Source organism: Anolis carolinensis, chromosome 1 (genome assembly GCF_035594765.1).
Source record: "Anolis carolinensis isolate JA03-04 chromosome 1, rAnoCar3.1.pri, whole genome shotgun sequence".
Lineage (NCBI taxonomy): Eukaryota > Metazoa > Chordata > Lepidosauria > Squamata > Dactyloidae > Anolis > Anolis carolinensis.
This window is the reverse complement of record NC_085841.1, coordinates 347,326,488-347,341,801: the sequence shown is the minus strand read 5'-3', so window position 1 is coordinate 347,341,801 and position 15,314 is coordinate 347,326,488. Positions and strand designations below refer to the sequence as shown.

At 39.2% G+C, this 15,314-nt stretch overlaps 1 protein-coding gene across 8 annotated transcripts in view; it reads right to left on the bottom strand.

Moving 5' to 3' along the window:
• The window catches only part of evl (Enah/Vasp-like), a 176,129-nt gene that overhangs the window by 24,895 nt on the left and 135,920 nt on the right, over positions 1 to 15,314 (bottom strand). For all 8 annotated transcript variants that reach the window (XM_008116937.3, XM_008116936.3, XM_008116941.3 and 5 more), the window contains 2 exons: positions 3,491 to 3,554; positions 705 to 769 (listed from right to left, as the gene is read on the bottom strand). In XM_008116937.3, coding sequence (XP_008115144.2) covers positions 705 to 769; positions 3,491 to 3,554 — 129 coding nt within the window. The remainder of the gene's footprint in view (positions 1 to 704; positions 770 to 3,490; positions 3,555 to 15,314) is intronic.

Sequence of the window (15,314 nt, the reverse complement as noted above, 5' to 3'; positions counted from 1 at the left end):
CCTTATAGCTGGTAAACTGGCTGGGATTTCTGGGAGCTGAAGTCCAACATACCTGGAGGAGCAGAGTTTCAGAAACATTGCATTGGAGGATCTACAGCATTCTTGAGACGTTTTCTGCACCAGAAGTTGACCATGAAGTCATGTTAAATTACCTAGAGTTCCCTGGAGAGGCTGCATTAATCAAATTCATGAAAAATCAAACCCTCAATTGTTAAGGGACAACTGTGTAATGGATCTAACTAACTTGACTTGTGAATCATGAGTAGGTTTCCATCTTGCACAACCCCAAGAGTGCAACCACTTGCGTGACAGCATTTATAGCATTTTACAGTGTCTTTAGACTTGATGATAAAGCAAATACTTCTCACATTATTTGTGTCATGTTGACATAGTGACTCAAAGCAAAGTTAGTTTAATTCTCTGGTGTAAGAAAAATCCTACAGAAAATGAAAAGCACCTGAATGCGCATTGCATGTTGAGCTGAGTTGGTGAACTTCAACAGTGTCTATGCAACAGTATCCCGCTATGTACAGTTATGTACTACTGTCGCTATTTGACCGAAATATTTTCAAACCACAAAATAACTACAGCGAAGCATCACATGCCAAATGGTTTCCATAAAAGCACAACACGCAGCCAAGAGTCAGAGGAGTCAAGCAGGGGAAATGCTGGGTTTGCATTGTGTACCAAGCCAAGATACATGCCTGTGGTAGAAGTTCTTCTTTCCAGAGACTCCTGGCGTTGCTGCTGCTGTTGCTCCATTGCTTGCCTAAAAGAAAAGAATTTTAAAAGCTCATCTTTAGTTTCTACAATTGCTTGTGAGCAAACACTACCTAGAATGAAACAGACCTAACTTAGAAATGATCAGAATTTGGGCTGCATGATAACCTTTTCATATTTAAATGGTTGTCATTAAACAAGAAAGTAGCAACATCTGACTTCATTCACAATGAGTTTTGTGGTCCACAAAGCTTTAGCCCAAAAGCAACGTCTCCATGTAAAAAACTTGTGCTATAGGGGAGAATCTTCTTTTAGCTGAGCATATGAGTCCTTGTTGACTAAAGCAATTCAAAGCTTTCTTCTTTGAAAAGCCACAGGTTGCAGTTTAATCAGTACAGAAACTGCCTTGCGCAAGGATGGACCGCAGCGGTTGACAGCATGGGGTCTGTAGCCCGCAGCCCCAAAAGTCATTTCTACATCCCCCAACAGTCCAATTTGCCATTACCGAAACTGCAGTGACTAAATTAGTGCAGCTGTTGACAGAACCCTGATGCCAAAACGTCAGCTGTGGTGACAGCAAAACAAAACAGGACAAAACAGAAGAACATTCCAGACCAGAAGAAGATTTTCTGCCCTGCAAACTGGGAGTGATAGGTTATTTGAGCACTTTCCTGCATCCCACAAACATATCACAACTGCCACCAAATTTCAACAACAAATGGCCATAATGGCAGGTCTAATACAGCCCAGGAATATTCTAAGTCCTTAAGTTTCAAAACTGATATTGGTCCTGAATTCCATAGATACTTAAATGACTATTCTCCCATATTTTGAGGAATGAAGCAAGAAAGAAAAAAAAGGCATTGTGTGATGTAAGATACCCAGAACAGCCCTTGCTGATATATTAGATGTACTTCTTTCTCCACCAAGCAACTCTCTTTTCACTCTCAGTTCATGAATTGCTTCCTTTTTTATACATTATGTTGTTTCTTTTCATATGCAAGAAGTTATTTTTTAATTGTGTCAGAAGCGACTTGAGAAGCATATTGCAAATCACTTCTAGTGTGAGAGAATTGGTCGTCTACAGAGATATTGCCCAGGGGACATCTGGATGAGTTACTATCCTACTGGGAGACTTCTCTCATGTCCCCGCAAGCTAGAGCTGACAGCCAGGAGCTCACCCCATCCGCTAATTCGAACCAGCAACCTTCAGATCAGCAACCCAACCTTTAGGTCAGCAGTCCAGCCAGAACAAGGGTTTACTCCATTGCATCACTGAGGCTCCATAAGCAAGAAGTCAATGAAGAAATTAAACTCTTAAATTCTAGTGTTATCAGTAAATATCAACGATGTGTCATGCCAGTGAATTCAAGTTTCACTGGATTTTGCCAATGGATTAGTTTACAGACACAAAGCTACAAGGGTTGATTTTATGTGGTTTGTTGTTGGCATTGTCTTTTCAAAACATTTCCAACCTATGGCAACTCTTAAAATTATTTTTGAAAGGTTTGTTCAAAAGAAGGTTGCCATTGCCTTCCTATGAGACTGAGAGGATGTGACTTGCCCAAGGTTATTAGTTATTACATGTTACAAAGCTACTGTTTTCAAAGCCTATGCACTATTCGGGGCTTATTCTGCACAAAATGTGAATGTGGGCTTGCATCTTCTGAACTTTTATGCTGCATTTTCCCATTCTAGGTTTAGGATATGCAATCTCATACAATGGATTGAAATAATAACTATGGCAGATAAAGTTGGCATAACACTCTCTGTAGCAGAGCTTCTTAAACTTTTCTTACCCCTTTCCACCCAATTTTTTTATAGCTATATAAAATAAGTATAAAAACCAAACATTTACTGATAATAAATTAGCATTTGCAAGGCTTGCTAAACAGCCGGGTTTTCCTTTTTGTGGAGTACAGCTGAAGCATTTTCTGAAGACCACTGCACATTGTTGCTAATGGATTTGCATTCAGAAACCTGGAGACTGCCTTTGAATTCAATTTGTTTCATTGCTGCATCTACCATGTCTTAGATTAAACAACTGATCCTGATCATTGAAGCCATTTGATTTTACCACCTGTATTAATTACCACATCCACTCCAAGCAAAGGCAAAGAACAACAGTGGTACTACAAGTAGCAGATGCAGCAGAAGTAAAGCTATTCAAAATGCTAAAGACATTCAAAGTGTTATGTTGTAAATTGTGTACTCTGGCCCCACACTTAAAGAACTAGCCCAATGCATCAGTATTGGAGGAGAAATAGGAACAGGCTTATTTGAAAAGTGAAAACACTGCTGTGCATGCAGGTATGTCTCGCTCATATCTTGGTCAGGGAGAGCAACAACATGTAAACTCTCTTTGCTGATATAACATGACCTTGATGACAAGGAATCTTTCCCACTGGATCTCATAATACATAATGGGATTTACAGAGCTCAGGCTGCTACAATCACAACTGGTAAATGTTTTGATCAACACAGGGGCACCGGCTGCAAAGCTCTGATTTTAATGGATGAAGGCAGTAAACACTGGACGTAATTAAAACTGTCAGCTTTGAAAGGATAAACATTTGTATCTACTATGCCTAGTTTGATATAGTTTTTGCACTGTTGAACTGCAATGGACCTGCACAGTCACACACCTTCTGAATTAATTCTCTGATAGTTTGGTGGCAACATGGTATGTAATTATCAACTTTTGTTTATTCTAATGTTCTGAAAAGCCCAACTTGAATTTGTAGAGTTTCAACAGATTTTTGCTCCTTACCTTCTCTGAATTTCCATTTCATCTGGAGATGGTCCATTTTGAACCTGGCGTTGAGTTGTTGGACCTAGAAGATATTAGAAAAATACATTCATTAGTGCAAAAGTGGTAAGTTTGTCTCCATGAGAATAGGGAAGACGGATTTATTCAAGGATGAATTAAACTGGAGTTGTGTTCAACAGCTTGCAATGACACATCCAACTTCTGTGATTGCTCTCTGACTTAAAACCTAAGAATACTATAGCGTATTCTACTATACAGTACAGGATATATAAAGTTGTTCAATGGATTTCCTCAGTCTGCACTTTGAAATATAGTGACCCGGTCCATACCTTGTAGAGATCAGACCCAATTTAGCAATTCTGTTCTTGGCTCTAAAATATTCATGAAATGTGTGTTTTAAGATAAAGTATGTTTTGAAATCCATTTAAATACATTTAGAATTGTGAATTTTATGAATAAATTAAGTTTAACATAAACATTTTGTTAAAACATTTTTAAAAATGAGCAAAGTGCTTCAAATCTAGTTTTGTTCTGAATCCCTTTAACCAAAATTCAGCAGTCTGGATATAATGGGAAGTTATGGTTGAATAACCTGGGCTGTCTCTAGTTATTGGATTTAGCAAGAGATAGGAGGCAGAGATACCAGATTGCATCTGATCTTGAAGGCTAAACAGAGCAGCTCTGGTTAATACTTGGCTGGGATCCTGCCAACAAATGCCAGTTGCTGTCTTTCTATAGAGTTGGAAGAGACCTTGTGGGCCATCCAGCCCAACCCCCTGCCAAGAAGCAGGAAATTCGCATTCAAAGCACCTGCCAAGAAGCAGGAAAATTACATTTTAGAGGCAGGAACTGGCAAAAGCATCTCTGAGAATTCTTTGCCTAAGAAAATCCTGTAAAATGCATGGGACCACCATAAATTAACAAGTGACTTCAAGGCGCATATGTATAAGGAGTATGGAGTATTCTGAACCAAGGAGTATTCTGATACAGAAGCAATAGCCAGCCAAGTATATTTCACTTCTTAATTTCACTTCTTGCCTAAGATAACCTTATGAAATCATGGGGTTCACCATAATCAACAGGCTGTTTGAAGGCACATATACACACACAGAGACAAGAACCAGTTTTGGGCAAAATCAAGAGATGTCTCCCGATGTCCAGAAAACAGGCATATACTTCAAAATTACTTTCTGAGGGGCTATATAGGATCACCCTTGATACATATGCTCCACTTCTATTTTCAGATAATCAAATTGATTGACAAGATTGTGGAATCCACACAATGGATTGTTTGCTTGGATGATTTCCATTTTTTACAGGGCAAGATATCATATTACAGACAAACAAGGACTTACAGTGAGGCCCAAGAATAAAAAAGAAAGATATACAATGCAGCCATAGAGCTCAAAATAGAGATGTAAATAAATGTTATTGAATTACTTGTTCTTGGATGTTTGGCCTGTTGACGTTTCTGCAATTAGTGCAGTCTTTCTATGAATAACTAGTGTCTTTTCCATTTATGAAGCAAAGTGCACACATGCAATAAGCATTAGAAGACCGTACAGATGAAAAATGAGCAAACAAGGTTTTCAATTCTTCTCATTTTTAAAGTCTATGCAAAAAGACAGCAACTACTGCAGATTAGCTATACAATTTGTGCAAAAAGATAGTTTCCTTAGAGACTGATATGAAATAAAATGTTGCGCACAGGTGAGGATAAAACCTTCAAATGTCTTGTTTGGAAACATTCGCTTTTGGAATAAAGCTTCTGGAATCCTCCACTCAGCATGGCCACTACCAGTCCAAAAAAGTCTGGATAATGTCGTGTCAGAAATAAAAACTACTTGAAAACTAGCCATTGTTGAATTAAACATTTACACGACCTTAAAGTCAGTGTCTCAGAGTGCTGTCCTGCTTCACTCTGGGTACGTGAAGTTCAGTTTTGCATTTATGTTCTGCCAAACTTCATGCATATATCCAGCACATGAAATTATTTTTAGCTGCAGGCAGCCAGATTTCATATGCACTTGACCTGTCTGAAGCTCACCACAGTCACTCGCTTCAGAGGCTGATTGCACAAAACACACAAATGCGTGTAACTGGGCACTGGGGTCACATTATTTTTTTGAAAATGAAAAGAAACTGTAGAAAGCAACAATTCAGAGCAGAGAAGCAGTGGAGGAAAGGAGAAAACTTAATTTTTACCCCCTATTTTTAATGTTCCAAATTGTGTCCCACAAGTAATATCTCCCAAGGAACAAACAAGTTTTGGGAACAGTGTTGAGAAAGAGAAACAACCTGGTAAAAGGAATAAGAGTAGGAGAGTATCCATTGCAGTAATTGAACCCAGGGCTGCAAGTAGCTCTTCAAGGCTATTCTCATGGTTCTCAACTGCTTCAGACTGTCATTTTTGGCCCACAAACAGAGCATCTCTACTCTGTAGAATGAATGCAATTTGATACCATTTGAACTGTTACGAAATCCTTAAGAGTTGTAGCTTGGTGAGGCACGAGCATCCTTTGGCAGAGACAGCTAAGACCTTTTAAAACCACACCTCTTTTGAGTCTATAGCATTGAGCTATGGCAGTTCAAGTGGTGTCAAACTGCATTAATTCTAAAGTGTAGATGCACTCTTATAGCCGCCCCTCCAATGGTAGCTTAAAAACCAATGGCACCTTAAAACTATTTGGAGGAAAATCCCTAAAGCAAATATTGATTTTGCCATGCTCAATTAGTAGTTGGCATTTGTATATTAAGAAAGGGCATTTGAATTCTCTGCCAAAGAGTTCTATTGCCCCACCAAACTACAAATCTGAGCTTTGATCTTATCATAGCAATTAATGTGTAAAGTGCTATCACTGTGTAGTATGAATGGGCCCAGGAGCAGCCATTCACCTTTTAAATAGACTGGAACCTTTCCAACTATACTGTTTATCTCCATTAACCCCTGTTTTTTTTCTTCAAAAAGAGATGTGGATTTTTGGCCTTTGGAACTAGCACAGTCATCTGAACCTCCAATACAGATTTTTCTACTCCCTCCCTCCTCTTTTACTCCCTCTGCATTCTAATTCCACTCCGCACTGCCGTTTGAAATCACTTTTTTTAACAAGGGGATTTTTTATACACATAGAGAAGATCACAACTACCAAGGAAAAGGAGGGTGGACAAACAGAGAGCTCTTCATGGGGGAATAAACCCAACAAACAGTTTCAATAAACACAGGTTTCTTGGAGTAATAGGTAATATGATTCTCAATGGTTTAATACTTTTTCATCATAACAAAGGAGACAGGTCTATGCAATCATCTTTAGATTTTTATTGCATTAGGATTCTGCCACAATTGTTTTATGGGGCCAATTTATGGGGCCTATTATGGCCAGGAGCCTCGGTGGCACAATGGGTTAAACCAGGGGTCCTCAAACTTTTAAAGCAGAGGGCCGGTTCACAATCCTTCAGACTGTGGAGGGGCCGAATTATCATTTGGAGGGGGGAAAAAATGAACAAATTCCTATGCACACTGCACATGTCTTATTTGTAGTGCAAAACAACAACAACAACAATGAAAACAATTGTAACCAACATAAACCTATCAGGATTTCAATGGAAAGTGTGGGCCTGCTTCTGGCCAATGAGATAGTCAAGTTAATTAGGATTGTTGTTGTTGTGTGCCTTCAAGTCATTTCAGACTTTGGGCGAGCCTAAGTCCAGCTCTCCATGTGAGAGAAGCCTTCACAAGGATGGTAAAACATCAAACATCCAGGTGTCCCCTGGGCAACGTCCTTGCAGACAGCCAATTCTCTAACACCAGAAGTGACTTGAAGTTTCTCAAGTCACTCCTGACACATAAAAAAAAAGAGTTGTGGTCAAATTAGAACCAATAGAAAGAGCTCTTTAAAATTTTTTGCACACAATTCTTTCTGTCCTAATATAGATTAAATGGCAACAACTTGTGCTGAACTGGGACAAAAGGTTGGTAAAACTGTTTATAAGTTTGCTCTGTTCTATTGACTAAAAGTGATATTTAAGTAGACATTGGGATTTATAATGTCTGTGGTAGAAGAAGGGGGCCCTGCTCCCTGGAAACAAAGGATCATTTCTATCATTGCAAGCATGGAGTCTTGAAATCCTTCTATTTTGGATTATGATAGAGCAAAATTAATCTTGCTACAATGCCATGAAGATATTGAATGGTTGCCCCGAATGTCTGATAGGGTAAGCCTATTATACGTGTATTAAAACAAAAAAAAAAGAGGAAAAAAGGAAGCACAAAAAATCTGCTTAAGAGTTTAATAAGTTAGACTCTGGCCACCATCAATAAACCCAACTTTCTTGCAATAATATCACACAGAAAGGAGGAGAAAGTGTTAGATATTGTAATTCAGCTGTGCCCACTCCCAGTTATGACAGTTTTTAAGAGACAAAGGAGCTGTAGCAAAATCAATAGTGGTTATATTGTTGTGTTGTAATTTTGGAAAACAACTGTCCTCTCGCTATTGGTTGCCACTCCCATGGCAGCTGGTATCTTCAGGACCAGTAGGATGGTGAACCTGGTCCTAATCTTTTCTAATCTGAATTTTAAATGAGCTATCCAAGGTGCTGAACATTTTAGAGGGGGATGGGATTCAACACTACGGAGAGCTCCAGCATTTTAGCTAAAACCTGAAACAGATGTATTGGTCCACTTACATGGAAGTCACTACTGCCTCTCTCCTATATTTATCTTTATGAAGAAAAGTAGAAACAAAATGGGGAAAACCTTTGCAATGAAAAGACTATACCAACAGGAGGTTGGACTGGATGGCCCTGGTGGTCTCTTCCAACTCGATGATTCTATGAACTGTATAAAAACTAGTAAATGTAATACAACAACTCCTTACTTCATCCAGAAGCATTTCTTTTCTTTTTTAATTGAACAGTTCTAGCACATCTCAAACACTGTTTCATGTGTTTTAAAAAAAGATAAGCAAGCCACTCTTCCCTCTGAAAACCCCTTCTTGAGCCGCAGTGTCACCTGTGTAATGTGACAAATTTTGAGGATTTTCTCAGATGAGCTGAATTTTTCTGTTTTGCTTTACTCACTGGTTAGATGGGAGGAAACTTATACCAGGATGCATTTTTTATAATTTGACCTTTCCAGCAATGTAGTTCATTCTGGAATTATATTGCTAATGCCTAAAGCTTCCTTCCATGCATTGCTTTGAAATAAAAACCCCTGCATTTTGCACAAGCATCCTATGAATCAGATGGCAGTGTATTTTTGGGAGCAACCATACCGGAAATGTACTATATTCTGTTTTGACTCCTCTCTCAGCTCATGATAATTAGCTAGAATGTACCCTGGCCCAGGGAACATGGGATTGCTTTCATGCAACTGCCTCTCCTCCACTGATTCTGGAAGATGCTAATAGGTTTTCTGTTAGTTATGCCACTTCCAGCTGGTCAAAACAAACTAATGGCAGCATAGCTGGATACAGCTCCCAAGGTCATTTGTAAACCAAGCTTTCTGGTGCAGATACACTCCCAATTTTTGACCACAGCTGTTCCACTGGGAGTTTAATTTTGTTTTTCTAATTAGGCTGAACAACTTACACCCCTCTTTATTCCCTTTCTTGTTACTCTGCAATACATTTGTTTGATGGCTTTTAATAAAATAGATTTCCTGTGTAAGAATATGTAAGGAAGAGAAACATCATCAAGATGAGAACTGAGATGCAGAGAAATATGCATAACTGTTTGACAGCTTCCCATAAAAATAACATCCATACTACTGGTTTGATGATAACACATGCACACTACACTGTCTTCTGTTTTCCAAATGTAGGCAGCAGGAAAAGATCTAACTTTGAAAAAGTGACCTTATGGACTATCAACTCCATACAGGAACACTGGCCAGACTGTCATAGGTTATATTTCAGATGAAGACAATGGTAAATCCCCTCTGATTATTCCATACCTTAAAAAACAACAATACGCTGCAAAACCATAAATTGACACACAACCTGAAGGTTCATGCACACATGGAAGGGGGTGGATGGAGGGAGAATTGCAGGGACTTGAAAACAATTTCCTCCAACAAGGTTTTCAGATGGCTATTTCCTTAAGAATAAAGCATCCTTGAGCTCAATGTGTCAGGATACTTTTCAGTTCAGATCCTAAATATACACAAGGTATGAATGAACACTATTGGATGTATGTCTCCCAGAAGAAAGGTGATATATCTTTGAATTCTGTCCGCTAATACTGTCCTGATTTAGAAAAGGGTTTAGTGTCTATTTCTCCAGAAGCTGCCTGCCTACGTGTTGTTCAACTTACATTCTCTTTGTCAGTCTCAATTAGAGGATTCCAATCTATATGTCAATCTTCTGCTTGACTGCATGGAGAGGAAATTGGTTATCATCTTGCCTTCCACTCATGACGGAGACCAACCAATCTTGAGAAACTTAATGCTTTAAAAAGGATTTTGAGAGCCACAATCCAAGAAAGTAACATTTCCAAGTTCTAACACCAACATGCCTGATTTATGTTGTTCAAATATAGCTACATAAAGGAAACACTCTACATCAAAGTAACTTGCTTTGTTTCTTTTGATTAAAGGCATATCTCAGTTAATAAAAACGATGGCTATGAATCTCCTTTTAACAAAAATTGGTACTGTTCCATTATCTGGGCGGAGGTCAAAAGGAGACGCTAGACAGAGAAGCATAGTCCATTTTATTTGGGGGGGGGGGAGCTGAAGGAGGAAAACAATTTTCCCCATTTTTGCTGGTTATTCCCCCTCCCCACTTCCCACAACAGTGACATGGGTAAAATGGACTATCATTCTCTGTCTACTGCCACCTTTTGGGCTCTGCCCAGATAATAAAACAGTACCCAAAGATATTTTTTTACAGGTGCCCAGACCACCAAAGTATTGGCATTAGGAGGAGGCTGAAGAAGGGCAAGAGAAGGACAGTCTTTCAGTGTTGGTGGTTGTATAAGTGTGTCTCCAGCAAACAATACAATAAAGCTTTAGGAAAGAATGGGATTCTACAGTAGTTGATTCTTACAGCAGCTGTTTGTGGTTATGTATAACAAAAATCATTTACTGAGTAAATTTTACAGCATAAAAAGAGAAAATGAAGTATAAAGCAGATTAGCCTTGCCTCACTAACTATATTGAAAAAGTACAGATTTATAGGTTTTGCCACCAAAATGAAAAACATAAGAAAGCAATAAAGACTTAAAATATTTGTTTTTTTCTGCAAGGCTTACCAGACTGATCGTTTCAATTCATATGTGTATGATGTTACTTCTGAATAAATGTGTGCTGCTCTTTTTTTTGGTGGTGCAGGACCTTATCCGGGCTGTGGCGCAGGCTGATGAGCAGCCAGCTGCCAGCTGCAACAAATCACTATGACCAAGAGGCCAGCTCGAAGCCTGCGTTTGTCTCTGTCTCTGTTCTATATTAAGGCATTGAATGTTTGCCTTATATGTGTAATGTGATCCGCCCTGAGTCTCCTTTGGGGTGAGAAGGGCGGAATATAAATACTGTAAATAAATAAATATCCCTATTCTTTCCATGTTATGTTATGTTTTGGCATCTAATGGTTGCCGGTTGTGATGCCTGAGTCCCCCTTGGGGGTGAAAAGGACAGGATATAAATGTATGCAATATTATTATTATTATTATTATTATTATTATTATTATTATTATTATTATTATTATTATTATTACGTTTGGCACCAAAGGTCTGTTAAAGATGTAAAGTCTGGGAACATATCCTCTCCCTAAGTGAGGCACACCTATATTCAGGAAGAATAATAGATTTTATACATATAAAACCTGCAGTATATGGTATGAAGAACAGTTCCTTCAAAATCAGGCTGCACATTTTTATTCTTTACTTGATAACCCATTAGTGAAAAAGAGGTAAGATGGCAATGTTTCCATGATAGTAGGGCAAGAAGTGATGCTGATGGCAGCAATGCTGTCGGTAAGGTCTCCCATGTCAGAAAGACTTTTGCTGAGGAGCCAGAATAAATGTGCCAAACTGCTACTGAGCACCAGTAGTGGAGGTTGTGATACTTGCAGAGGATCTCTCAGAAACAACAGCAGTGGTACCATAGCTAGCTTAATACTGTGCAGAAGGAGGCCTGTTACACCCCTTTCAGCTGTCTCTTATAATGAAAACTTGATGATAAGACTGTTGTGACTCAGCAGCAGTTCCAGAGTGAAGATGAGGAAGGGGATTTTGGTTTACAGGTGCAGGTGTCAGATGATGGGATGCAAGATGAATTTCAAGATAATGCCATGGGGAATTATGGAATTCAGACGCAGGCTGGTCCAGATACAGCCTGTCACGGATGAGAACCAAGGAAACATTCCCATGGGAAATAATGAGCTTGATCTGTCTCAGGCTCAGGTTCAGGTGCAAGATAATGGTAATGGGGAATTTGGCCTTGACGGTCAGGGCGAGTTTGAAGGCCCGTTGCTCTCTCGGGATGATCGTTTACAATTGAAAGGAATGCCACAGCAAAGTCTTAGATTAGCTGGGAAAAGGGAGGCCAGTGAAGGGAGAAAGAGTGCATTTTTGGGTTGCTTTTAAAAACAGTGTGTTGAACGGCAAATCTTTGTCAAAGCAAATTCTTGCTTCATCAGGGTGGATGGTCTGTGTCTTCATGCTACTCCTGCTTTGGATATACTCCTGTTTGAGAATCCTTGTAACCTTTGGATTATTGTATCTTTGGAAATTGACTCTTGCTTCTTGTCTATGGATTATTGGATTTACTGACTATTTTACCACTACCTTTGGAACTATATTTCTGCCTGCTTTGATACTATATATATTCTGCTTTTGCTCAACAAAATTACAAAAGACTATCTCTGTGTGCGGTCTGGTGTCTACAGCAAGGTGAACTAGTCTGAGGTGCGACAGAGACATTCCAAAATGAAACAAGAGACAGTGCCAGAAAATCAAACTCCCATGTTAGATGGCACTCTAGATGTTGATGAGTTCCTGTCCTGTCTCACATTAGCCATTTGGCTGTAATGCATGTCCAATGTGAGGCATGACAGTAGGTGTACAAACCCTAGAAAACTTACAGCCTTTCCTTGTGTTGGGTTTGGATCAAGAGTTGTATTTAAAGAGTCTGTGGGCCATATGCATCCCAGAATGTTTTTTGTCTGGCTCCAGGCTCCTTTCAGACTCAATTTGTTCCTTTCTCCCAGCTTAGAAACAAAATAAAAAATACAAGTTTGTTTAAAAACTTATAAAAGTTTTAAAATATTTGAATCAAAATTCCAATTAAAAAGGCACATGGTTAAAACACTTCAAAACAGATTTGAAAAATAACGTACAGGATACAAGATGAAGACACAGCATATCACTTTCAAACACCTTGCTATTGTATGATTAAGAGTCAAAGGCCTGCCTAAACAGAAAGATCTTAGCCTGCCAGTAGAATGAGAGCAAGGAAGGATCCCACAGAAGAGAATGCTACCATCTAAGGCCCCTTCTACACTGCCATATAATCCAGTTCAAAGTAGATAATCTTGATTTTGTATGGCAGTGCAGAAGGAGCCCGAGAGGAGACTATCTCTTGTGTCCTTAACAGACAGACACATGATGAAGGTGGGGCTGAGAGAAAGACCTTTCCTGAAGATCACAACACTCAGTCCAGTTTGTACAGGGAGGTATGTTCTCTCAGACAGTCTGGACCCAAGATGTAAAGTTCATAACCATAATTTTGAATTCTGAAATGGACTGGTAGCAGGTCGAGTGTTGCAACAGGGGAGTTAAATAACGATTGAAACTGTCAACAGTGCACTTTGAACCCACTGACATTTCAGAACAGTTTCTAAAGGCAACTCAATTTAGATGCAGTATCTAAGATGCACTCCTCTTGGGGTTAATTTTTAAAAATATCATCCCTGAAATCTTTCAAAAAACTATCTTATAGACATCTATCTAGGATGTGAACTTGTTACCACCTCCATTGTAACTTTCTCAATGTTTAAAGGCATTGGAGGTGGGGATTTATGTGGTCCCTAGATGGAACAGCTTGGCCATTTTGGTCTAGAGACCTTTGTAACACACAAAAATAACTGTTTAGATAACACTTGTGGCAAATTGTTCACTAGAATTTGGCACATTTTTATCAAAGACACAAGCTGAAATAAATTCTCACCCATCCTTAGCCCCGAGCCAGACATAAGTAATTTAGCAGCTGATCAATTATGCTGGTAGTGATATACAGACTAATAAGTCTGCCACCTGTTACTGGAACACTTCCAAAAAGCATCATGATGTTCAGCAACCCTGTAGCCTAAGGGCTATTCAAACTTTATTATATTCATCAAAATATTTAGAGTGTACAGACCACTGATGGTACTGGGAATAAAAACAGCCAAAAAGTTTATATGGGGAACATGATAAAACTTAATAACAGCTTAATGTGCATGCATCCTTTTAAAACTCAGTTTGAATATATATATATATATATATATATATATATATATATATATATATACACACACACACACACACACACACACACACACACACACACACACAGGAGTATAGTTTCAAAAACTGAAAAAAATCACTGAATTAAAACAACAACTGACACATAATGGGCAAATTGTAAACATGGATACAGTGGGCCCTTAATATATGCTGGAGCTTGATTTCAGAATCGCCTGTAGACAGAAAAATATGTGGATGCTCAAGTCCCATTATATACATGGGATGTGGCAGCACTGGGAAATACTGGATGTTAGTCTTTCTGCGTGGAAGATGTTCGATGTCCATCTTCCACCCACCACATTCCTGCCCTGCTTTTTTTCACTGTTGAGTCATCACTACTCCCTAGTCTTACATTCATTCTTCTGAAATTCTGCATTTTTCCTGCCTTGGGATATCTCTATGAAAAAAATGGCTAAAGTACCCACAAAAGGAAGCACCCACAAAAAGGATAAAAAATTGAACTCCAGTGATACATTTGTAGACGTTCCTTATGCAGCATTCAAAGGTAGGAAGTCCAACATCTACCTTTTCACCAGCTTCCAAAATGGCTCTTTTCAACTGAGGAAACTGCAATCTCAGTTGAGATAGCTAGGGAAAGGAATAGGTTCTCAATTATCTCCCTCCGGACATATACAAGCAACCACAACATCCCAGCAAGCAAGGTCAGAATATAACATCCACATCTCTGCATACTGTGATTTGAGTCTCTCCCTCTCTCTGTCCTTACATAGCCCTTGATCTGCCAGGTGACACCAAAAGTGACCCTTGGGGCTTAAATGACCATGCAACCCTGCTATTAAATTATTACATAAACCCTTAAACCCCAAGGGTTAAGTCTAAAACTTATAAACCAGGTGTGAGGAACCTTTGGCCCTCCAGATGGTTTGGACTGCAATCCTCATAAACCTTTACTATTGGCTGGGTTGGTCTGGGCTATTGGGAATTGAAATCCAAAACACCAGGAAAGCCAGAGGTACTCCAGCTTTGCTGCAAAGTGCTGGACAACCTTTTGTCATTTGCTGCTAGGCCAGGGGAACTCTGTACTTGGAAAGAGCAAAACTAAAGAAATGATCGAATTACCAGGGAACCATTTCTAAAGAGAAGACTGTAACCCTACCCAGTAAGGTTTGCACCTGCCTCTCAGAAACCAACCTTCTTGCCTCTCTCCCACAACACTACAGCCTGCTGTGCTAAATATACAGTATTTAACACTGTCACAGAGCTGTCACCCAATCTGAATTTGCCTTTCGGCAACTCCCTCCCACATGAATGGAATTCATTGTTTTAGTCACCAAGTGAAAGTAAGTCATAACAATAACA